Genomic DNA, 26,613 nt, shown 5'->3' on the forward strand with positions numbered 1-26,613 from the left:
GTCAGCTGATTGGTTTGAAGTATGGTATTTCACTTGTTTCCAGGACCGATAATAATCTGACTGATATGCAGTTTCCTATCCTCTAAACACCTTCCGATAAAGCTTCACAATGGGGTCCTCGCGTTGTGTGGTATTGTAGATATTAAAGTTATCTAAAATGGAAAACTTTTCTAATTATTTTAATACTAATGGTACGGTCGTGGCTAATGGAAAGGTAAGTTCATCCATATATATATCACTGCCCTGCAGACTCATTCATACCACAAAAGCGATGTGTGCATCAACGACAGTTTACCGAAAGAGTTAATCATCAGGTGAGTAGGATTGCCAACTTTCTAAATCTGAATCCAGGGTTTTTTCTTACTTAGATATCACTACTCTATGCAAATGCTCTCAAGTTTGTAAAGTAAGCTGCCTTTTTTCACCAGCCTTTTGATAGTTTTGGTATGAATGTGCTTTCGATGGGAGCAACTGGAAGAGTATTAATTTATTTGACTTCCAGCGATATGTGCAGGTAATTTCTATCGTCCAACTAACTCAACATAAATAGCCCAAAGTAGTTGAAAAAATTGCCCAGAGAAGTCGCGGCTTCCTCCGTGAGTTGAGGTTGAAAGGCTGCCGAAATGTTACTGATGAGGCTCTAAAGTGAGTCCGATTGATATTTTATCTTTGCCCACGAATTGTACTGCTTATATGTTAACTTCCTATGTTGTTATTGGTTTTTCATACACTTGTCTTAAGTACACTTTCAACTGAATGATTGTCTGTGTACATTATAAAAACATTAACGTTATTCATGTAGAGAAAAACTAGTTTGTTGATATTTTATTCACATCGTTCAAATGGTTAGTCGTTGTCCTGTATCAAAATTAACTGATAGGGGTTTTATGAACTTTTAGATAAAAGTCCGTCCTCTTGATTATTCCATCTATAATTTATGTGGGGTTTGGCCATTTTAATTTGTAAATACTAGGATTCCATTATTTGAAGGGTCGGTGTCTACTTAAAATATCTGTTGTGTCCATCGAGTCTTAAGGTATTGTATTCAGAATATTGATGAAAAAGCTTGGCTAGGTGTAAGGATCGGCTTTCCTTCTACCAGTTTTCGATATTTGTTGCACTCAGAATCAACACCTGATTCAGTCTATCGAAAGCAGTAAAACGATCGACTTTGGACAACCTTCTTCCCCGAAATCTGGTCAAAATTGCAGTGACGGTTTTTTATTTTCAAGGTGAAAGAGCTATTGTACGTCATCTCTCCATTGACATTCTCGAGCACATCCTTTATCAAAACGGAGTACTTTTACATGCAGTTTTTAGTCAACTCGTGAAGTTTATAAGCAGACAGGTTACTATTTAGTGATTGTCCTCACCTGGTATTTTAAATCCTGCTACAAAATTTCCTACTAGACTACTGTTAACTCTGTATTACATCAGTCATTCTTGTGGCTGGTTATTGTAGTTCGACGGATGACTGGTTTCGTTTGTTCTGTTTAGTTGAAAGTTTACACACATCTCTATTAAGTCTGTCAAAAACAAAGCAAGATACATCATGTTCGTAAAGACTTTTAACGAGCACCATCTGGTGACTAACCTTCTTGTCTTCTTGTTATAGATGTTTTACTGAACTTTGTCATATGATTGAAAGTTTGGACTTATCGGGATGTCAAAACTTGACGAATGGAACTTGCGATTATTTAGGGAAAAATTGTTCTCTTCTGACTACTTTGTCCTTGGAAAGTTGCTCTCGTATAGATGATGCCGGATTAGAAATGCTAAGGTAAGTGTATTAAAGATTTTCTCCTTAGTCAGCAAATATTTTTTCCGTCATGCACTCGTTGTTTCTGCATATAGTTTACAAATTTTCCTTTCCATGTCATGGCACCTACTAATACACCAGGTTTTATTGCATACCCGTAACAGCACAAGAGACCAAGTTGGTCACATTCAAATCCTTCCTACACCTCCTAATACCTCTCTTATCTCCATGACTAACCCTCCTCACGTCTCTTTATCACCTCGCACCGCTAGGGCAAACAACTCGAGTACGTGGAACGCTATTCCTGGTCTCCTGAAACCACGCTCTAAACTACACGTAGGAGCTTTTAACGTACGAACACTTTGCCAAATAGGACAGCAGGCTTCCTTAGCTAAAACTTTAGAATCTCGCGCCATCGATGTGTGCTGCGTCTCGGAAACGCGCATACAGGATCCAAGTAGCGTCATTCATTTGACCTCACCATGCCAAAATAAAGAACCGACTCGATTTACGCTTCGTGTATCTGGAAGCCCTGATTCTGCTTCCCGTGGCCTCGCCGGCGTAGGTATAGCATTGAGTCCTAGGGCAGAACTAGCTCTCTTAGAGTGGATCCCAGTAGACAGTCGTTTGTGCGCTGTCCGACTGAACGGAACAGTAAGAATCCGGAAAGATAGGGACACTCGTCGTTGCCTCTTCGTCGTCTCTGCCTATTCTCCCACTGACTGCAGCTCAGATGATGTGAAAGATGAGTTTTACAGAAAGCTTTCGGACCTTCTCCGAAAAGCTAAGTGCTCGGATGTAGTAATAGTGGCCGGTGACTTTAATGCTCAAGTAGGTAAACTAAGCGATAGGGAAAGACACCTAGGTGGATCTTATGGTGTCGTGGCTCAAAGAACAGATAATGGCGACCATCTGTTGCAGCTATGCTCAGACAACCGCCTGTTCCTTGCAAATACTAACTTTAAGCATAAGGAAAAACATCTTTTAACATGGCGACCCCTAATTCGTCCCAACGTTGGACCCAAATAGATCACATTGCTATCAGCCACCGATGGAGGGGTTCGATAGAAGACTGTCGCTCATTCTGGAGCACATGCCTAGATTCAGATCATGCTCTAGTGCGAGCGCGTATTTGCTTGCGTCTTACTGGACGTAGGAAAGACGCTGCAAGGAAACCTCTTAGGGTCCTACTTAATGATAGTCAAGCTAAGAGTATATTTCAGGAACAACTAGGAAAACAGTTAGGCAGCCATGTATGTGATGCCCACCCCGATGCAGTATGGAATGATATCGGAAAAGCTGTGGAAACAGCAGTGATATCTGCTAGTAAGGTAAACCAGAAGGTTAGGGAGCAACACTGGATCTCAGCAGCATCTATCGTACTGATAGATGCTCGGAAACTCATTCCACCTGGCTCTGAACATAATGAAGAGCGGAGTCAGCTTAAGCGCAAGCTGAAGAGAAGTCTACGCAATGATCGCGAACAGTGGTGGGTAGCGAAAGCAAGAGAGATGGAAAAGGCAGCGGCAATAGGTAATAGCAGACAATTGTTCAGACTCGTTAAGGAAACGGGAATTAGGAACCCGACCGTTAGCGAAACAATCTCAGAGAAAGATGGACATATTATTCATTCTCAATCCAGGAGATTGGATCGATGGGCAGAACACTTTAGGGATCAGTTCAACTGGCCTTCAGCCACACTTCGGTTTCCCACGATCTCTAGTCAACCTGAATGGCAAGTTAATGTAGGTCCTCCGTCCCTTTACGAAGTTGAAAAAGCCATGGGAAATCTGAAACGAGGGAGAGCAGCAGGCCATGACAGGTTTACTCCTGAGATTTTTAAGGATGGTGGTCCAGTATTAGCAATGAGATTAACCGAGGTCTTAGGTAGGATTTGGGAACTGGACGTAATCCCATCTGACTGGTCTCAATCACTGATTGTGCCAGTCTATAAGAAAGGACAAAAGTCCTCTTGTGACAATCACAGAGGAATCAGTTTGACTAATATAGTGTCTAAAATATTAGCTTCAATAATACTTCGACGCCTAACCAAAGCTCGTGAAGAACACACTAGAGAAAACTAGGCTGGTTTCCGACCTGGACGTGGTTGTATAGACCATATATTCACACTACGTCAGGTCCTAGAACATAGACACACATTCAGACGCCCCACAATGGTAGTATTTCTCGACCTTAAGGCGGCATTCGACTCTGTTGATCGTGAGGTTCTATGGCAGTGTTTGTCACTGAAAGGAGTACCAAAGAAGTACATTAACCTTATAAAGGCTCTCTACTCGAACACAACTGGTAGAGTGAGAGCTTATGGCGAACTGTCATCAGAATTGATTACCTCAAGTGGTGTTCGTCAGGGCTGTCCACTCTCCCCATTCTTGTTCAACTTTGTCATTGACGTACTTTTAGAGATAACACTCTCCTCATCTAAATTTCCAGGGGTTGAACTTCTACCGGGAGGTTCACTTGTTGACTTAGAATATGCAGATGACAGTTTTATTTGGTGAAGACGCTGACAAAATGCAGAGTCTTCTGACCACTCTAAGCAACAATGCAAGCATGTTCGGGATGCGATTCTCTCCCTCGAAATGCAAAATATTGCTTCAGGATTGGGTTGCATCGACACCCGAACTAGTGATAGGGAGTGAAGTAGTTGAGAGTGTCGACCGCTTCACTTATCTTGGAAGTCTCATCAGCCCTTGTGGTTTAGTGTGTGACGAAATCTCAGCACGGATACAGAAGGCTCGACTAGCTTTTGCCAACTTGCGTCATTTATGGCGTAGGCGAGATATCCGTCTATCAACCAAAGGACGGGTTTACTGCGCAACAGTTCGTTCCGTCCTACTTTATGGCAGTGAAACATGGCCGGTAAGAGTAGAGGATATCCGCAGGCTACTAGTATTTGATCATAGGTGTCTTCGAAACATTGCTCATATATCATAGGACCATCGAGTAAGTAACACAGTTGTTAGGAAACGGGTACTAGGTAAGGATGGCAAATCGGTTGATGAAGTAGTGAAACTTCATCAGTTGAGATGGCTGGGACATGTGTTACGTATGCCCAACAACCGACTGCCTCGACGTGCTATGCTCAGTGGTATAGGAGTAGGTTGGAAGAAAGCTAGGGGCGGCCAAACCAAAACATGGCACAAGTCCATGAAGTCACTGACAAGTGAACTGAGTCATGTTGGTAGGTGTAGACTACCTGGTTGGGGACCGCGAGATGATAGCAACCGATGGTTAGAGACCCTGAATGACATGGCTCAAAATCGTTTGCAATGGCGCAGGTGCATCCACTCTCTGTGTTCTCCCAAATTCTAATCTTCTGAATCCATGTCCCTTTTTTCCTCTTTCCAAATTTATTTCACTGGATTATACTCTTTAAATAACATCTCCAAACCCTAATCTTTCCGATTACTGCTTATACTCTTATTACCTCTACCACTACGGGATTTGAATCGACAACTGCATCTCTGTGCTAATGTGGTGTGGCAACTCGAACTGATGTACGTACGTACAAAGTTCTACGTTGTTACTGACTGACTGACTGACTGATTGTATTGAGTGATGTCAGATTAGTGACCGAATAAACCTCTTGCCGTTAATTGATTATCTCATCACTTTTATTTTATTTTACTGTGTATGGTCAAGTGTCCGAAACTCTTAACGATTTCCCTTTTGCTCACTCGGATAATCATTCTTATTGTTTCTACATGCAGTTTACATCTTAGTGCACCAACCGTCATAATAACGAAGTCGATTCATCATTCTTTGTGTCAGGTGAACATTTTTTTCTTAAATCAGTTCATTGGTGGATGAGGCAATCGCAAAAGCTATCAATATATTCACTAGTAATTGCTTTGGGTTGCTGGGTATTTAATTTATCTTAAGAAAGGAAAATATATTCATTACCTAGTCGCACGAAACTAATGTCTTTGGTTTTGCACAATATTATTCGGGTCTCAGTTGACTGTGGAAGTTACACATGCTGAAACATCGCCTACCAATAATATCTGAATCTAAGTTAAAAAATGATTGCGTACGATATGACAATTGGTCTACATTTAATGGTCCTTGAAGTATTGAAAATCTTGCTTATTTCATAATATTTAAGCTTCTGATCATTTTAGTATTTTCACTATATTATTGCAGAATACGTCAGCATGAACTAATATGTACCTTTACATGATTTTCTGTTTACTTATCTCACTATGGAATTTATATGTAATTCTGTTAAAACTATGTAGTGGTACTGGTAGCTAATTATTGTAAACCGTAATAAATTCATTTTTGTTATAACGTTGTTTAACCGTAGAATAGGTCCACCATAAAATTATTACAACAGGAACTGTAGGTATTTACAGCTACATTAGCTATATTATATCTTTCTAGGTTTGGTACATCTATGGATTTATATGTAGAGGTTTCTGTATCATTATCTCTCAGTCGGGTATGTCACATTCTTAATAATGTTTAATTTTCTTCAAGCCACCAACACAACCTGCCAGACATATCCAATTTCAGGTTAATTAGCTGTAGAACACTAGTATCTTCCATGTTATGATAGTTTTTATGTTTGCTTCTATCAATGAGTTCCAATTTCAAACTAAAGTCAAGGAATGTTTCTCTGAATCATCCAACCACAGTCTCGATTTGTTTGTTGTTTTATTGACTGTGGGTATCCAAATTTCCTGAAGTCATTGAAACAATTGGATCTCACTTGAACTAGAATCTAGACTCCCACACCTTGATACATTTGAATAACCTAGAAATGTACTGTTTAACCTAACACATTCCATTTCAAAATAAATTGTATTCGAAATTTGTTGAGATTCTGTTCTGTCTGTTTAAATCTCGGTTTTCCACACACTAGCTGGTGTTCAAATCTAACATGTTTGGATGTGTCATGGTGTAGTGTTGGAGATCGTGGGCTAACCGCTATCGCCAGAGGATGTAAAAATTTACAAAGATTTCGTGCTATAGGTTGTCAAGAGATAACAAGTCGTGGTGTGGAACAATTAGCACGTCACTGCCATGGTTTATTGCTGTTAAACTTGAATTATTGTGGACAGGTATGTATATTTCAATCTGTGTGTCATGGTTAGAATGTATTCACTGAGCCACCCCACTGATCACTAATATAATATTTAGAACTAATTATCTCTTAGTAGGTTCTCTCAATTTGTAAGTCAAATGTTCGAACTCTGCTATTCGTAATAAAATATACACAAACAAGTAGTAGCATTGACCCTAACTCAATTACTATGACTTTTAATCTAGTTGACTTAATATGACATTGGCTACATTGGTTGATTGAAAATAGGTATTTATTGATGAATATTGATTTAGCAATCACATTTGTATTTGCTCTTTAGAAATGTAAGTAATCTAAAAATTGCTCTCATTATAAAAGTATAGAAATAGAATTGGAAGAAATCAGGACGGCTATTCTGTAATGAAAAAATGTATTACCTGTTAGATCGTTACTCGTCTTACTATTAACTTTGGGAATCCAGTTTCTTAATAAGTAGAATCACCCATTTAACTAGTAAACAAAACAACATAGAGTCTCCAAAGATATTGGATCACTTACAATTGATTGATCACTGGGTGATGATCAATATCATGTATGTGAGGTCCTTCTTAGTACAGATCGAATCCTACCGACCAAGTTGATGTGTGGCCACTAGTTTAGTTAACTCAACATTGCGTGCACTATGTTGGGATAAGATGGTGGTTGGATCACTCTAAACGTCCCCAGTTGACAGCGGAAAATCAACGCGATAGAAAGGTTAAAAGTATTTAAGCCATAAATGTTACAAATATCCAATTCTCGTAAATTAATAGTAAAAACGTTTTCTGTGTAATCCTTGTGTGTATATGCAAAAATACACCATTTAAGTGCAGATTCCAAATATAGTTATAATAGTAATATAAATAATTAACTTATCATGTACAGGTTTATGCATTCTGTTCTTAACCACGATTTTGTCGTATGATAGCTAGTAATACTACCTGACCACAAACCGAACTAGGTGGGGCGGGGTTGAAGTTTATGCTTTAGTGGTGCAAATCCTAATTATCTGACTACTAAACCACACATATTAATAATAGAAAAAATCATTTTCTCTGTTTATTACTTGTTTGTCCACACTCGATCGAGAAGAGTAGTGTTTGAATTGCTGACCACTTGCTAACTGACAGGACCAAAATCATGGGTAGACATTTAGTAACTAATAGGTGTGATATGATGGAAAGAAAAGTCAATTTTATTCTGTATAATATGCGGTATTCTTGTATTCCATTGACATGAACTATGCTCTATATGTGATTTGTTATAACTCTAAGTATGTTTCATATATGTGATTACATTCTAATTATTAATCGAAATGGGTGTACAATCAATACATAAATGAGTGTATTTTCCACTAGCGTTGTCATCGTCATGTTCTGAGTTAATAAATGATCACTTATACCAGTCTTTGTGTTCTTACTTTCGCGTCGTGGGAATTGCAGAGGTCCCTCGTTCCGAGTATAAGTGATAAGCGTTTCCGACATAACAATCAGTGAGGACCAGATACAAAAAGTAGCATTAAAAGAGCCAAAGACAATAAGCATTCAAACGACAAGTTATAACAAGGTGCTCTATCCTAAGGATTATAGTAGTGAACAGTGGGGTAATAACAGATAACACCTAATTAATTCTTCAAAATTAACTGTTGCGTACAATAGCAAAATATTCAGAAAATCGTTTTCTCATTTTTAAGCAAAGGAGGATTATATCAAAGGTGTTCATAGAAATAAAAATTGTAATAAAATAATCTGGAAGGACAAATATTAAAACTACAAAACAGGTGAAAGTTTAATATACGATAGAGCAAGACGCAGGGTATTAGGAAATGATGGTAAGTCAGTTGATGAGGTTATGAATCTTCATCGACTGAGATGGTCGGGCCACGTATTACGTATGCCTGAACACCGATTACCACGACGTGCAATGCTATCCGGTATTGGAGATGGTTGGAAGAAAGTTAGGGGCGGCCAAACCAAAACGTGGCATCAGTGCTTGAAGACACTAACTTCTAGTCTGAGCCATGTTGGTAGATGCAGACTACTTGGTTGGGGTCCGCGTGACTTTCGTAACCAATGATTGGAGACTCTTGGTGACATGGCTCAGAATCGATCACAGTGGCGTCGGTGTATACACTCCCTGTCTTCCCTTAAACTAAGAGATTAAAATCACTTCATATCTTTCTTTCTACGAACCAATTGTTTCTTCTTGTACTATATCTCTATATGCAATCTTCCTCTTATTTATTACCACCTTTGATCTAACCACTGCTATGAATCCGGTGTTCATCTTGTTGTGCTGATGCGGTATGGCAACCTGGACCGATGCACATATGTGCCTGGTCCTACGTTGTAGCTGACTGACCGAGAGCAAGAACTCATCTCCGTTATTTTGTTCGATTTGAAGCCATGTTACCCGTCTCTGGCAACTGATGAGCCCAATCATTTACCCGTCCATACTCTCTCAATCAGATTAGTTTAATATTGATATCTGGAAGTAAGCAGGCGCTAATTCCATCCTAAACATTTGGTTTTGACTTGCAATTCCACAACAAATTCATGATAAAGTCATCAAAATATCGAGCCTCAACCTATAATAAACATTCACACTTGTTTGTTTTGACAGATATGCCTGTCATATATTTCCTCCAATACAAAACAATATCGTCAGAATTTCCTAAATGATATAGTTAAATGTAATATTCAAACTCTATAGTATGGTTAATGTAAGTTATCTTTAAGTCGATTAGAAATGACGCTCAACTGTATCTAGTGCATTTCTCAGATAGTTTTCAGAACTGAAGCGAGAATGTTTTCCCGTCTTTGTACTGAACACTGTGTCATGTGTTAAAAGTAGGAACGTTTCGAAAGATTCTATCTTTGTTATGATTCGCTGTGCTTGATTATTACCACTATATTTTTTCTTTGCTTTAATATTCATATTATTGTACTGATCAAAGTAAAAGTGGTATTTTAGGATTCTTCAGAGCATTTAAATCGATTATTTCATTGGTATTAGTAACATTAAAAATGCTTTATAAGTCAGTCACACGCAACGTAGAACGTGGTACATGTGTGTATCGATTTAAGTTCCCGTACACTATTATCATAGTAAGATAGAATTGTTAAGGAAATAGTAACAGTACTAGTTATGGTAGAAAAGCCTAGACACTGAAGATACGATTCAATAAAAGGATCAATGTGATAAAAATAAGAAAACAATAATTGTGGGGAATCTCGAAATTTAGGATCTAAGGCAGAACAAAAGGTTAGTGCACCTGTGTCATTACGAATGATTCTGAGCCATATCACTTAAAGTAGAAAGGGGCGAACTGGTGCTCAATATAATCGTCCTTTAGTTAGCAGATGGATATCTCATCTACTGCACGATTAACGCAAGTTGGCAAAGCCAACTAACCCACCAGAGATGATGAGACTTCTTTGATATGTGACGGTCAACACAATCAACTCTTCACTGCCTATTACTAGTTCTGAGGTTGATGCGAACCAGTCCTGAAGCAACATTTTATATTTAAATGGAAAGGAACAACAGTCAGTTACTTATGAAAATTGATATAAAGTCTATTTACTTCAGTATTCTAAAGTCTCTGCTTTAAAATATAATTCCGGTCTTCCGTCTTCATTTTTTCACTTGTGAGAAAAATGCTTCTGTGACACAGCATCAATAGTGCTTTCATAGTATAATGAAAAAGGACTACATGAGGAAAATTAACCATTCATTGTACGCGAAATCGCACATTGCCTTTGTTAAATATGGAAATCATACATTATACATCATTTGCACATCTTCCTTCAGTTGTCCTTTACATACTTCATCATCCAAACCAGTTGTTATTCCGATTTCTCTCCATTTTCCTTCCTGTTCTCTTTTCAATCTTCCGCTGTTCAACATTTCACTTCCTATTACTGCTACATACTAATATCTGTCCAAACAAGAAGCACACCACAATAGTACAAGCTCTGCTTTGTGTCTTCTTTTGCATTCGAGAACATCTCAAAATTCAAAACGAGTTTTATTAAGAGTTTCGTAATATAGTTAGACTGTAACTACCAGTGAAGTTCAAAGTGCGGGTTTTGTCCTCTTTGGTACTCGTCAGTTAGATGTCCTGCATTGAACCTCGAATCTAGTACCTTTCACTTAAAAAGCTAATATATTCACCGATCTGATGAGTCTAAATGAACACTAATTAGTTTACCGGGTACGATGTTTGTGCCATTATTAAAAATGGCTTGAGTTATTTCGTAGTTGATATTCAGGACTGAAATCTAATCAATCTGTTTTGGTCTTACTTCCTCAGGAATATCATATTTCGAAGATAAGTATACATTACACTAACTGTAAACTTGTAATGCCATCTATACATTTTATATGTTGTCATTTTTATTTCAAATTTATATAGGGTGTCACAGATGAAGCTATGGTTCATCTTTCCATTGGTTGTCCTGATCTACGTGTACTAGCTGTATCACATTGTTCAATAACTGACCAAGGTCTTCGTGCAATTGCTGGCACATTATCGCCAGCTGCAGCAGCAGCTATCGTTGGACAAGCTACATCTACCAGTCAGCAAAATGGGATCCCTTTAATTCTTCCGGTAGTAACAAGCAATGGAAGCGTTAATAATCAAGATGCTTCATCACCAAACGGTAATGTTAATAATCATGGAGATCGAGATAATAATCGACGCCAAAAAACTGATGATTCTAATAAGATAACATTGATTCCAGTTGGATGTGTTAGCTTAACAACTTTAGAAGTGGCTCGTTGTTCAGCTATCACAGATATTGGCCTATCGGCAATCGCACGTGTTTGCAATAAAGCAAGTTGTCTTTGATGTATAACTTATAATTGTTAATCAGTCATAATTGTTATGTTTTTATGTCCGGCTAGTTATCAAGTAATTTATCCATCAATCAAAATACGACTTATACGATCTTAGCACTGTGCCGAATCAATGACGTTCGACCGGTATGGGAAGCCTAGCGTTCTTATTGGTCCTGTGTCCGCCTAGCCCGTCCACTTGGGTCCAGAACACCGATAGCAGCTCCCACTATGTGAATCGAATCGAATCATTTATTTCAGACATACTGGGTTTATATATCAACCAAACAGATCGCAACGCACCATAAAATAGGAAATAACATTTATACACAATAAAGCCAAAAAGTGATTGTGAACATGGGAGGCAGTAGTCAATAAACTGAACATAGCTTACGAACATTAAATTGTATAATAATAAATTATAGCTCAAAATAAAGCTTATAATAAGAGGAATATAAATATACATAATCTAATTATTGAATAGTTATACCATCAGAATGTATATATAATATTAGTTAACTAATATGTCTGAGAAGTTACTCGTGATTTAATCTTCGCTCGGATATGACAATAATCAGCATAGAGCCTGGCGTAAATGTGTAGCGTGGTGTCGAGTCGCGATTGACTATGAACACCACCACAAGGAAGCGCGTACCAGAGAAACCAGAAGACAAAGATGGAACGTAACCAGATTTATTTCGTTGGCGATCTCGTAGTATCGAACGAATACCGAGATCGTGCTAAAAGGAATACAAGCGGAATTAGTGGGCGAGAGTATAAGCGTACAAGGTCACTGTCCACAGGAAAGTAATGGAGTAGTAATATGGCTGTCTTTAGCACAGTTAAGCAAACGAGCACAGTAAAACAATCGTTGGTACAATTGGTTATAATAATGATTGTTTCCATTAAACCAATCGCGTTCTCTTGGTAAAAGTAGGTCACTACAAATATGTCCAATCCAAGTTGTCATAATGCATCGGCACAATAAGAAAAAATTAAGATGAATAGCAAAGGAGTTAAAACAGTGCAGTAACAATATTGTTAGAAGAGACTAAATATTGAGAATATGGAGTGAAAAGATGTATATAAAGAGATACTAGGAACCAATATATTGAGTAAGATAAAAAGTGAATACATCTGAGCCATTGTTACCGATTCTGAGTCATTTTTAGTCCAACATCTCCAACCATTGATCATAGTTAATGCGCGAATTTCAATCATGTAGTTAGCACTTACTAACTTGGTTTATTTCATCAGTTAATAATTTTATAAACCTACATCACATTTTGATTTGAACATCTTTAGCTTTCGTTTAAACTATTCCCACACCAGTTTATTTCATCTATCAACGTAGACAGTGGGTTAGGCTTACGTAACATATGTCTAAACTATAATTTCTTTCCGAAGAAAAGTCCAACTAATATTCATTGATTATTATGTCAGTGACTAGTGTTTTATTTAAAATAAAACAATCAACTTTTATCTCTCATATACTTACCTTATACGATAGAAATGGTAATAATTAATCTAATTATTAATATTAAAAAAAGAGATATATACTACAAAGTTTAACTATAATCAAATTTATAACCTATTTTTTGGTGTTATCTGTTTCACGCCACTTCTATCTTATTACATCCATTCACATATGATACGTTCAACACAATTTGTATTTAAAATATTATTATTATTATTATTATTGTTATTATTATTATTATTATTTGATTGTTTTTGTTTTGAAAAGAAGTAAAGATTCATGTGCTCAACTTTGAGCAACATATTTTCTGCTTAAGGATTTAGTACTGTACTATTCTGTTGTCAAAATTGAAATAGGTAGTGTGTTTTGAACTCATGTACAGTTCATTAATTAAAAGTGAATTAATTTATCTACCTTAACTTACAACTTTAACATTTGTGGAATAAAACATTAAATGTATCATTAAAAATACTAGAGAGCAAGAGCGAAGATTGGTGCAGTTTTTTCTCAGTGGAATCAGTTAAGTCCTTGTTACTTTTATCTAACTTGAATCTCATGTGGTCACTCAAAATGGACTTTATCTTAGAGACATAATCCGTCGTGTTCATTTGAACATTACTTGAACCCTTATCTGACCGTAATATCATTATATGATCATTTCGCTTAATATTTCGTAATGCTGTTAGGTGATCTTTGGATAAAAGCTTAGACTGGGGTGTGGGTGAAACGAGATATTAGTTTGCGATATCAACTAGTTTAGATTTAAACCAGCCTTTCTTCTCTTCACTAACTGAGTGCAATTCTTTAATTTGTTCAAATAAATTCTCAAATCGAGTTTCTTTGTCGATTCTATTGACATGTATTTTTTGGATATGAAATTTAAATCCAAGCGACAAAGCTTCTGTTTCAATTTGATTTAGCTTCACTGTTGATAGATTATCGAGAAATTTCTTCGGGGTTTTCCGGAAAACCAAAGCATAAGTGTTCCTTTGACAGTGTCTTTGACAAATTTACATCGAAATTCTTGCATATTTTGCTTTACAGACCTTGGATAAAGTCGATAAATTTTATGCGACATACGATAATTAGATCGTTGACTAGTTCATCAAAGACATTAGTTTGTGCCCTCAAACTTTCAACCAATAATTTTGTTGATTCTATATGAGATTTTGTGATGCACGGAAGATTTTTGAGAGAAGGCAGGAGTTTACATGAGTATCAGTCATTGAAGTCACTAACTTCTAATCTGAGCCATGTTGGTAGATTCAGACTACTTGGTTGGGGTCCGCGTGACTATCGTAACCAATGATTGGAGACTCCGGGTGATATGGCTCAGAATCGATCACAATGGCGTCGGTGTATGCACTCTCTGTCTTTCTTTAAACTGGGAGAATAAAATCGCTTCATATCTTTCTACGAAATAATTCTTTCTGCCTGTACTGTGTCCTTATATGCAATCTTTCTTTTATATATTACCACCATTGACTTAACCACTCCTATGAATCTGGTGTCCATCTTGCTGTGCTAATGAGGCATGGCAACTTGGACCGATGCATATATGTGCCTGGTCCTACGTTGTAGCTGACTGACTGACTGAAAGATTTTAAGAGTTGACGTGGGAAACGGCATGATTTGAGACATTCATCAAGAAATTTAAGTCGAGTCATTCCTCTCGATGTTCTGCAGCGTATTGTCACCAGGCGATTCAGTGACTTGAATGACTGTACAAAGAGACGCATTTTGAGAAATTCCATACACATAGTTCCCTTTATTATCCTAAAGAGAGCAAGAAAGAAGATTGGTGCAGTCTTCGTTCTTGTTCTTTTTAAGATAATGAATGGAACTGTGTGTATGAAGAATACTAAATTTAATCTGAAATAAATTTGCTTATTTATTATTCATTAAACTATGGGTATATTCGTTTAAAACAGGATTTTGTACAGTGGTATTGGTGTGTATGTAGGTATTGTCAGTGTTTCACAATTCTCAGAATTAATAATCTGTTTTTCAGTTAGTCTCAATCATTTGGGTCCAATTAGTCAATTTAAAGACTACGCATTACTCTATGGGAAATTTGAAGGTTTTGAGTTGAATCCTTAAAAATTTTATGGATTTGGACCTTCAAAAATAAGGGGTGTTAGATTCGAAGTAAATAATTGATGTATGGTACAAATGATTATATTAACATTTTTGTATTCCTGATCTTTTCCATGTTGTGACAAAGTTTTTTGTTAATTTTCATTACTGGGATTTCCTGTGCTCGTGTTAGGGATGCTAGATCCCCAGGACTTACTTGGAAATGTCTTATTTTTTAATTTGAATTTCTTGTTTTTGCGCCAAAAGCGCCCATTTTTCCATTCAGATTTTATGTTCCACTGAGAAGGACTCTAAATGTTACTATTTTGTGACGTTTCCCAAGGGCATTTTTATGCTGTATATTTACGCTTGAGTTGTGATTGTGGCTGCTTGTGGAATACACTTTCCCTTATGTGAACCTGGATTTCTCCTCCCAGTTAGCGGGGCTGGGACGCATTTGAATAATTTAGCCGTCTTGTCATAGTGTTGTTGTGTCTTCGTTCCGTTCGTCGATTTAGGCGATCTCGTAATCTCTTCAAACATAGCAGCTCCGTTTAACAAGGTTTGTGTGTGTTGTATACACTTACCTCCTATACTTGTATTTTGGTTTGAAAGTTGTATTCCTAATTGAGTCAAGTATTCGACTTCCAAACAATGAGTAGTCACGAGTTCTAACTATGATTCCATGAAGGTCTGTACAAAATCGAATAAATAGATGATCCCTTCGTGATCATAAGGCTTCTGTTTTAACCGGGAAAGTTATTGTGTTCCCCAACTGCTTACATTAGTAAAACTACTATTTAGTTTTAGCCGATAAAATTCGACAAGTTCTACGTTGTAGCTGACTGACTGATAAGTTCTCAGAACTAAAATATAGTCTCGGTAGTTCCGGGCGGCGGATTCCTATATTTATCACTATACATTGATATCTTCATACCATTGTCACATTATTTGATATATAATATCTAATTTCAGTGTTTTTAGTTACGAGTACTATTAATGCAAAAGTAATTATGTTAAAGAGATACAGCAATAATTTTCTCCGTTTTAAAATATTTAGTCAACTATAATTTCTTACTCACCATTGCTACTACTGATGGTTGTTTGTTGTTATCTTCTGTTTTGAACAGCTTGAAAAGTTGGATCTAGAAGACTGTGCGTTAGTGACTGATTCAACTTTAGCTCAGTTAGCTGTACATTGTCCACGTTTAAATACACTAGTATTATCACATTGTGATCAAGTGACTGATGAAGGTATTGCACGTCTAGCTGAAGGCCTTTGTGGTCCTGACCAACTGCAAACATTGGCTATGGATAATTGTCCATTATTAACAGATGCTGCTTTAGAACATCTGGGCAGTAATTGCCGTAAACTTCGACAGTTGGATTTATACGATTGTCAATTGATAACGAAACAAGGAATCAACAGTTTAGAGGTAAGACAATTAACAGATGTTCAATCATGCTTCAGACTTCATGCTTTTTTATGTTTGAATAAATTTATTTGTGTACTTTTAATGAGAATTATATTATTTTCATAGTCTAAATCATATAATGATCTTAGCTAAACCACCATTGAAAACTTGGTGATATTAGACAGGCATTTAGTCTTAGTATGAGACTCCTTGGAAGTGCATATCTACGACTCCGTACCCCGGGATCAAATCCAGGACAGTTCAGTTTTGCACCCGAACACTTGGCCTCTGGATCAGTTTGTGATTTGAACTTTCTACAGTCTCCACAATTTCCCCTATATTAGTAATAATGCATTCAACTAGTGAATAGCTCCAAGATTCGACTCCTGGAGTTCTGGTGAAAAGCTGCGACCAGTACAGTTCAACTGTGTCGAGTGTAAGACAGTCGTTCGCTTCCGAATATGGCAGATAACTACGTGATATCATAAAAATTGATTAAAATTAGACATGTACACCATTGAATGACGACTCAGTGGTCTATAAGTTGGGCGTTCGCGCCTGAGACTGAAAGTTTTGGGTTCGATCCCCTACGAGGTCGTGTATGGGAACCACCGAGGAGTCCCATACCAGGATGCATTGACTATCCAGTGCTTCCATTTTTCAGTGGTGGTCTAGTTCGTTATTTAAATTATAGAAAATTATACCATTTCTGTAAATTACTTTTTATGGTAATTAAAATTAGATATTTATAATGAATATCAGAGTGCATCGAAAAGTTTTTTCCGATATTTTTCGGTTTGTGATTAAGTCAGTTCTTCAGAAAATAACTAGGTTTTTCATATTATTACATGTTTCAGTGTTACACAAGGAATTAATCAGATTAAATACTTAATTGAAATTAAAACAAGCCCGATCATACGGTACTCTTATGCTGTTATTCAGGTCAAAGTTGATTCTATATAGAACATGCTTTCATATGTTAATAGTTAGATAGATAGACAGGTGTGATATAGGTGGTGTCTTATCTGAAACAGATCAAATGTGGATCTGGATACATTATCTAATTTGGTTAAATTGTCGATTGAATCCTTTTTCCTATTTAACAACATATGACAATGATATTTTAGTTGGAAAAGGTATGTTTTTTTAAAGAAATTATAGAAAACATTTTAATACTGACTAAATGACTGTCGACTATGTGTCATGCACTGATCTTGGTGATTTGACTTTTACATTTCCAAGTTCTACAGGAATAACAAGTCCTTTTTTTCATCTGTTCCTGTGCAACAGATTCAATGGCGTTTTAATAAAATACTCAGCATATGATACTAGATATTGAGTTGACTTGAACAAAACTTTTCACATCTGGGCTACAATTTATGCACGAAATTCATTTATCCATACGGATTAATAGCATTTTGACAATGATAGCTAATATAAGTTCGTGATAAAAACTGACTGTAATTCCCAACCCTGACTCTTTGTCTCTTCATCTTAAATTCTTACACTAGTGTATAGCTATATTTTGACCCCAGTAAGTGGTTAAAATTATTCAAGTTCACTTTAGTGTCGTTCAAAGGTCGTCCATAAAGTATAATCGCGCCAGCTTTTCAAGTGATTTATTGTATGCCATTCAGTTTCCCGAGTAAGTTATGAATGAAGCTAACGGAATTTTTCTTATTAAATCTTTCTGTGTCCAGGAGGAATTTACTTATCTTAAAAGATTTTAAAACATCAGCATTATGTCCGTTGTCAATCATATGACTAGCGATTGTATTACTTAAATATGCCTTTCGCCCCTCATCGATCAGCATATATAGCTCACTACCATTCTCGATCCAACTCTATCCTGAACAATTCTTTTCAGTTCTTCCCAGTTGTTATTCATCCTTTTGGTCTCTACTTCCAATTTCCGGTACAGTATGTTCCTTGGTCTCTCTTCAGGATTCCAAGTTAGCACTTACCTCATGATGCAGTTTGATGACTTCCTAAATGTGTGTCCTATCCACTTCCAACGTCTTTTCTTAATTTCCTCACCATTTGGAAGCTGGTGTGTTCTCTCTCATAGTATGATGTTGCTAGTGGTATCCGACCAACGGACATCAAGTATCTTGTGTAGACAACTGTTTAAAAATACTAGTACGTTTCTGAAGATGGTTGTAAGGTTGTTATCCAAGTTTCAGTTTCGTACAGTAGAACTGTTTTGACGTTCATATTGAAGATTGTGACTTTGATACTGGTTGTCGGTTGTTTTGAATTCCATATGTTCTTCGACTTGACAAATGCTGTCCTCGCCCTCACATCTGCATCAGATCCTCCTTGTTCATCGATGATGCTGTCCAGATACGTGAAAGTTTCCATCTCTTCCCGAGTTTCTCCATCAATTGTGATTGGGTTGGTGCTTTCAGTGTTGTATTTGAGGATCTTGCTTTTTCCCTTGTGTATGTTGGGGCCTACTGGTGCAGAGGCTGCTGCAGTTGTCTCGGCCTGCATTTTTTGGTGTATATAGGATAGGATGGCCAGGTCACCTGTGAAGTTCGAATCGTCTAGTTGCATCCAACCTGTCCATTTTATAACGAATTCATACTGTCCTTTTAATCTCTGCTGCTGCGGAATGTGCCGAAATATATAAACACTAACCCTCCCTTCTGTTCTTTCAAAGTACATGTATTTCACATATATGTAAACGCAATTGGAGTTGACATAAGGCGAGGATTTGTGTGTATTTGACTATCACAATTAAGATTTCATTCGATACAGAGAGATCAACCAAGTGAATGGATGTCTCCTTTTTATATATCTTTTAATCTAAAACCAATCTCTTCAATCGCTTCACGTTTGAGTTCAAGTCTTACGATAGGCTTTTTCTCCACCATAACGTACTACATTTCCTTCATTCTAGGTTTTCCAAACCTTTTTATTTATGGACTTTTGCGGATAACCGTTCAACTACAGTCAATCACTTCACTTTTATTTTCTGACTATAATCTTCGACAGTTGAATAGCGTTCTAACTAAAGCTTTTTGTGATTTATTGAACAGAAGTTATTGAAGTTCAAGTATGGACCTTTTCATATGTCCTATTGATAAATATGTTTCTAACCAGCCATTTTATTGCACCTAATGATAGGATCTAGAAAATGTAATACATTATCATGTTTATATTTCAGCATATATCTAATGTAGGGATGTGCTTTTTTAAAAAGATAGTCACTTCATAATTTTGACTATCACTAATATTCGTTTCATTTATTTTTACTTAACATTTTGATAAAAACTTTCCGATTCTTTACTAGCTAACAGTATAACCTAGTCTAATGATAATGGTTCAATACTTAAGGCATCCGATTTTCAGCCACGTTTGGCTTGAAAAACTAGATGTTATTACAAACGTCATACATAAAGTGTAGCTCGAAGCCAACTACATCAATGTGCACCTAACAAATGAATTGATTACCGTTGTATAACACATTTCATATCATTTTTGTTGTGATTGTTCTACTTAGAATATGATGTTTTCCTAGAATATATTTTTTCTTTGTTTTAACGACCAAATATTCTAAATGTTGTGTGATGATTGTTGTTTTCAATTTGCACACAAAATCTGATTGTATGAGAAGTAGTACAATCGTTCTTAATTTCAAAAGTATTCATAAGCCCGTACTATATCTTAAATATATAAATATAACAAGTTCTTAAGTAATAGTATTAAGCAAATTAATGTAAATTACTGAGTGTCTACTTTAAAATATTGTAGAGAAAAAAACAGTGAATTTTCAGTCATAATAGTAATTGCTTTGCTAAGAGCATTATTATCTTGATTTAAATGTCAACAAACCACGAATAAAAATTGGGGAAAAAACAAGATAATTTCTATTTTTCCTCCTTATAGACTTGTTTCGAAACTGCTTACAACCTTAAAAAAACATGTTTGTATTAATTATTACTAGTAACAATATATGGATTGTTTATTTTATCCGATTTACAATCTTCATTAAATTTAACATTGACCTAGAGGTGGATTTTTCATATAAAAAATCAATACTAACCTACTCACTGCCTTCTCGTGGCTGGGGTGTTGTTTACGAAAATAAGAGGATGAAAAGCGAATGTCCGGCGCTTTAACCGGATTGGTAGACACGGAGAGTCCACCTAGGGGAGTTGGGAAACTCTGATTCCAAACCAATGGTGTACATATGCTCCAGTATCCTGCGGGAACAAATGGCGTGTGAACCTATTGTTGGTCACCGGCTACCATGGGAATTCATCTCCTTACGTTGCTCTACTGCCTTGTGAATCAGACCTTCAGGTCGAAGGCTCCGGGTGTGGCCCTCTAATAAAACCACCTGCTTCGGTTTGGGCACCCGGGCAGTATCACAGCCCTCACACATGTCGAATGAGATTTGTGTGGCGCATATGTATTTGGTGCCTCTTTGTACTAATATCTATGTGTTAAAATAAATAAACCAATGTACTCATTAATGATTAATTTCGCGAAGTAATTTTAATGTAAAATCGTAACCAGTGTAATTCAACCATATCGACAGTGATATAAATGAATGATGGTTGCGCACCATCGTAAATTGACTGTTGTTAAGAAATATAAATCATTGGATATTAACTCAGTGGTTTGAAGGTTAAACACCTGGTACAAGATATAAAGTTCGTAGATACCCAGTGTCAAGTAGTCTCATACAACTATAAAATAACTTTCCAGTAGTCGCTAATTCTCACTAGTTGTCCAGCTAAAGTCATTCTATTGTATAAACTACACAAGTTGGTAGGATTATAGACATCGCTAAGATTATTATTTCTAGATGAGACATATAAAAACACAAGTCCTAAAAAATAAAACTGATGTCGTAAGATACGTGATATCAATTACAAAATAGGTTGATTCAAAGGGTAAATATCAAATCAAGACTGGACAAAAAACACATGAAGAAAGCAGTTTCAATTAACAGCTTGAAATGTGATATCTCGCAACTAACTATTAAAACCTGAGGTCATCATGGCAAGACAATGTTGACAATATTACATATAGTTTTGAATACATGAATTTGATTGAAGCTTTTTACTCGTGATCTCTTCAACAAATTTGAAATTGTTTACTTAATGATTATTTTGAAATGTCAATAATCCAGCAAAAAATGACAAGTGATTGAACTGTTTGAAAACATTTCGTTTAGATTCTGTATTTCATTGAGACATATTTAGAAATGTCGACAGATATAAGTAGTATATAACACCAATCAGAAGTGGAATGCCTGGCAGCGGAAGGTTGAGAAGATCCAATTAAAGAGAACAGGGATGTAAACAGAGTAATCGTAATAGCATCATGAATGAAGGAACGATAAAGTTTGCAAGTGACGATTGATGGAAGATGTGCTAATGACGTACTTAATGAACGATTTTCGCCTTTGATGAAGACTTTCTGTAATTTTATATTAACTAATAAATTGGTTAATAAAATTACTCCAACCAAATTATATTTTTCCACTAGTCTAGATGACTCAACATCCCTTGCACAACTTTTTGATGTGAGTTGTTTAGAGGCACACATCATAAAGCCCCATAAACATAGGTGATGTCAAATCACTTAGGAGAGTGTCCATATTGTAACTTGATTCGTGTTAATGGAAAAGCAGTACGGACTAGATAAACATGGAATTATTTCTGTTGAAGTGTCTCTCAGTCTTAAAAGTTAGTCGCAACTGGAATAATTCAGTTGTAGTGTTTCTGAATATAATTGTTGGATCAAATTACAGCTTGGTATCAAATATCAGTTGACGAAAAACCTGAATTCAGGCCTTTCTGCCGACTGCCTTTATCACTTTGTAGTGAACGGGAACACAATTGGGGACAATGGAATAGCTGTCTAACTAAAATCCGTCGATAATCTTTTGGAACAATGCTAACATATTTGGGATATGTTTCTCTTTTAAATGCAAAATATTGTTTCAGGGATTATTCTGGGTTAATACCTCAATAAGTGATAGCTAGTAAAGTGGTTAATTAATGACTTTATTCAATATTATATTTTGGTACAATATAGAATTCTCAGCACGAGGTATTTCAACAAGTTTCTTTTACGAAAAAAACAAAAAAAGAAAGGAAAAAGTTGAAAAAAAGTCTGAAACTGTACAACTTTTCAAATTAGAGACATGTTTATGAATACAGGTTGTTGACTAGGTTGATTCTAACAACCTGTTCGTCACAGAGTATATTTGCTAGGTAAGGTATTATAGAACTTTTATACTTATGCTTGCGTGCATGGAATTTAATGTAATTACGTAGTTGAGTGCATTGACCATTACAATTTTTTTGAAAGTCTAATCAAATCTGGTGGATTGGTTGTTTTCTGGTGAAATATCAGTACGGATTCAGAAAGTGCATTTCCCTTCTACGAATTTACATCGCTTGTGACGTAGGTGAGGTGTCCTTCTGACCATCCAAAATGTATATACCGTGCATCAGTACTCTTTTGATTACTTTATGGCTTTGATATATAGCCATTTTAAACAGAAAACATATTTAGGTTGTAGGTTTTTGATCATTTTCACTTCCACTACATTGGTTCTGTCTGTTTTGTTATTTTTCTTAATAATTCCACCTCGTCTAAGTAATGATGGTATGGTGATTTGAACCAACACACATTTGTGCCTAGGTCTATTTCAATGATGATTGATTTAGTCCATGACTTAAGCCAGTAAATGCAAGTATAATTTACTGTATTGGTTCTTTAACTGGTCAGCGATAAGTTGCGAATACATCTGCGTACAATTTCAATCGTAATAATGAAGTGATTTTTGTCTTTAATCAACTAATTATTTATATTTTTTATTCCTAATTTTATAGTTACATTATCCTCAACTTCAAATTCATGCCTATTTCGCTCCTGGTACTCCGCCTGCATTGACTTTTGCAAGACGACGTCGTTATTGTCGGTGTTGTCGCATAATATAACTTTTTATGTTAATTTGTCTATTTAACCATTCACACCTCTCTCGTTCTCGTGACCAAATTGCCAATTTGGTTGTATTGTCTTCTAGTTTAATTCTCCAATTTTATTTCGCTCAGGTTACCTAGCCATTGACAGTAATGGATAGTAGCCTGAGTAAATAAATACCCAGAAATTTTATAGTGTGTTATAATATTTCCCTTGTGACGTTTAATCGTTGCTTTTTTATGTAAGATCAGTACAACTTACAAGTCATATATATATATATATATATATATATATATATATATATATATGCGTGTGTACAGTGCTACGTGGAAAGTTATGGTTATACGAAAAAAATCAGTCTTTCTATCTCTTTAATCCCTGTTTTCATGAAGTACTATTGTTAGGACAATGATGATGATTACTATATTGCCTAATTGTCATTTTCAGTTGTAACCTTACGATTATGCATCTGTTTACCGTCCCATCCTACTTTACACAGTCATCGTTCAGTCATATGTTTATATTGAAAAATCCCGGTCATCGACCTCTGTGTTTATCTTATCTCATTGTAAGTTTTAATTTTTGAACTCATTTAATTTCTTTCCTGGTTTTTACTTACTTGCTCCTTAAATATGACTTTCGTTACACACACATCAAAATGCACAAAATTCTTTACAGATAAAAATAAAGATGAAAATCGTACTTTTTGAATACACAGCCTCAAAAGTCGTCAACGATAATAACAACGATTTTTTTTGAAACAAAAAAAACACATACAAGTGGGTCCGAATCTTTTCACTTTGAATTAGGCTACTAAAAACACAATCAATAATACCACTTTGAATTTTTCTACATGTTTTACATTATTCACAGAATGCAGTTTTCTAAAACTTTCTGTTCATAATTATCCCAGTTAATTCAAATTTGCTTTGTCCAGTTGTTTGCCGAATCAGATAAACAATTTATATCTATCTATCTATTTCTGTCTGTCCGCCCGAAATGTTGTTGTCTTTGTCAACGAGTGTCTCAGACTTATTTTTCTTTTATCTGTGTGTAATCATAATAATGCTGCCACCTTGTTTTGTATAATGTTTATTGTCTAGTTTGTCTGTTTGTATGCGCTTGTGCTTGTATGTATGTATATGTGTGTGTGTGAATAATTTTTGGTCGAATGTTCTAAATTCAGTTCTGTGTGTATGTATGTGCGTAAGTGCACGCGTGAGTGTGTGTATTTTTTGTTGTTGAGTATTTCCTCTTCTTCTTCTACATTTTCAGACGTGTTATGTGGTGAGTTTTTGTTTATTTGTATTTTGTTTTTGGTTATTATGCACTTGAATGACGGTTTGAAAACAATAATAATAATAAATACATTAATTATTGATTGCTGACCATCAATCATGGATAAATCAACACGAGAAATCAGAGGATTAAATGTTGTTTGCTCTGGTGTATCCATAGTAATATCTGTTAATCTGTCTTCGTGTCTTATATACATATAGGTTGGATTCCAAATTACTCATTATGATCTTGTACATTAAAAAAATTACCTTTCTTAATATCACTTTTATTATTTTAAATATGCTTCTCTTTTAAAAATAAATATAAAGATAACAAATTTATTTCTTTCGAAGTATTTTGCACAATTATTTTGTTTTTACTAAATGTTGCATAACAATAAGCATAATTGATTTATGTTGGTCTTTACTAGGTGATTCACTCGAATGAAATGAGGAAGTTAGTTTGATGAGTGAATTATATATGCAACTCTAGAATATAAGCTGAACTAGTTTAGACACACTGAATTAATCAGTCATATTATTTTATCCTTCATGTGAAGGATTATAAGTGGATGATTTTAGTTTGTTGTGCAAAGATTTGCTTCACATATTGTCTTTCAATTTTTATATGTACTATCACAAATCTGTCTTATAGGTCAGCTATACTTTGTAAATTGAGGAAGTGTTTTCTCAAGAATATCGATAATTTGTTTTTACAATATGAAAATGACTACTGTCAAGTTTTTCTTCACAGTCTTCAACTAAGATATTAACCGTCCAAAATAGTTCCCAAAGTTCCACTTATTCGCTTATATCTAACAATTTACCAATAAAAATTCCTTTATTCAGTTATGTGAAAAGTATTCGTCATTACGATATGATATCTGCTATACAAAAATTGACCAAAAATCCATGTGTGGTTAAACCAATGACCACTCTGAATACGATGCATTTTGATAAGTGAATCATTATTTCAATCATATTTTTTGTGATCCCTAAACTACCGTCTCATTCCTAATTTGATCGACTTTACAGGCGTATATTAGTTTTTATGGTATCATGCTCTGCACGCTGTCTGTATCTCCTCGGTTTTATTCCATATCCATAATCAACAAGTCTACACCTAGTGATAATTTTTCAAACTAATAACAGTCATCCTTTCTGAAAATTAGCACAGAATGTACACTAGTCTACAGGCATCACCGGCTTGATACAAAACTGGCAGTTACTGATTCAAGTTCATTCTTTCTGAAAGAGTGTATGATCTAAATTTAGACGGAAATCATAAGCCTAAATGAAATGATTTGAAAATAAAATACTAATGATTGTTCAAAGTCCATTGTAAAAATAGATTCACTTAGTATAAAGTTGTCAATGGTGGACAAACTGACGGCATATGTTGAAGTATCATATAGGTGACATGTGTAACTCATTAAATGAGCTTTGCTATCGGAAAGGCTACGTAGTTTCCATAAAAGGTGCATGAAACTATCAAAATACGAGGACAAAATGTCTTTCATTGTGTTCAATTTGTAATAGATCTCCGGCTCAAGACAATTTGCAATGAAAACATTTTTAAGTAGTGCATGGTCTCCACACATACTGACATATATACTACGTGTATGTGCACAACTTTCTGGTCAATTATTTTCGCTCAGCATATCTATATTTAATCGCCTTTTTCATACTCTCTTGTGTAAGCCATGTGAATTCTCTTATTAAATAGTAACTGAATT

General features: G+C 35.7%; 1 protein-coding gene across 1 annotated transcript; it reads left to right on the forward strand.

Moving 5' to 3' along the window:
- Positions 1-25,218, forward strand: FBXL20 (F-box/LRR-repeat protein 20). Its single transcript, XM_051219306.1, has 10 exons — positions 1-214; positions 250-314; positions 352-406; positions 440-514; positions 551-645; positions 1,616-1,780; positions 6,645-6,843; positions 11,263-11,682; positions 16,368-16,673; positions 23,510-25,218. Exons 1-10 carry the CDS (start codon positions 158-160, stop codon positions 23,615-23,617), a joined length of 1,545 nt encoding a protein of 514 aa, XP_051066089.1. The 5' UTR covers positions 1-157; the 3' UTR covers positions 23,618-25,218.
- The last annotated feature ends 1,395 nt before the right edge of the window (positions 25,219-26,613 follow it).

This window comes from Schistosoma haematobium, chromosome 4 (genome assembly GCF_000699445.3).
Source record: "Schistosoma haematobium chromosome 4, whole genome shotgun sequence".
In the NCBI taxonomy this organism is placed as follows: Eukaryota; Metazoa; Platyhelminthes; class Trematoda; order Strigeidida; family Schistosomatidae; genus Schistosoma; species Schistosoma haematobium.

What these genes read in the sequence shown, in the direction of transcription:
- FBXL20 (XM_051219306.1), top strand. Translation starts at nt 158, where the DNA reads ATGGAAAACTTTTCTAATTATTTTAATACTAATGGTACGGTCGTGGCT. An exon ending in CGGTCGTGGCTAATGGAAAG is followed by an intron (nt 215 to 249) that starts GTAAGTTCATCC and finishes ACTGCCCTGCAG; the next exon opens with ACTCATTCATACCACAAAAG. An exon ending in ACTTGAATTATTGTGGACAG is followed by an intron (nt 6,844 to 11,262) that starts GTATGTATATTT and finishes AAATTTATATAG; the next exon opens with GGTGTCACAGATGAAGCTAT.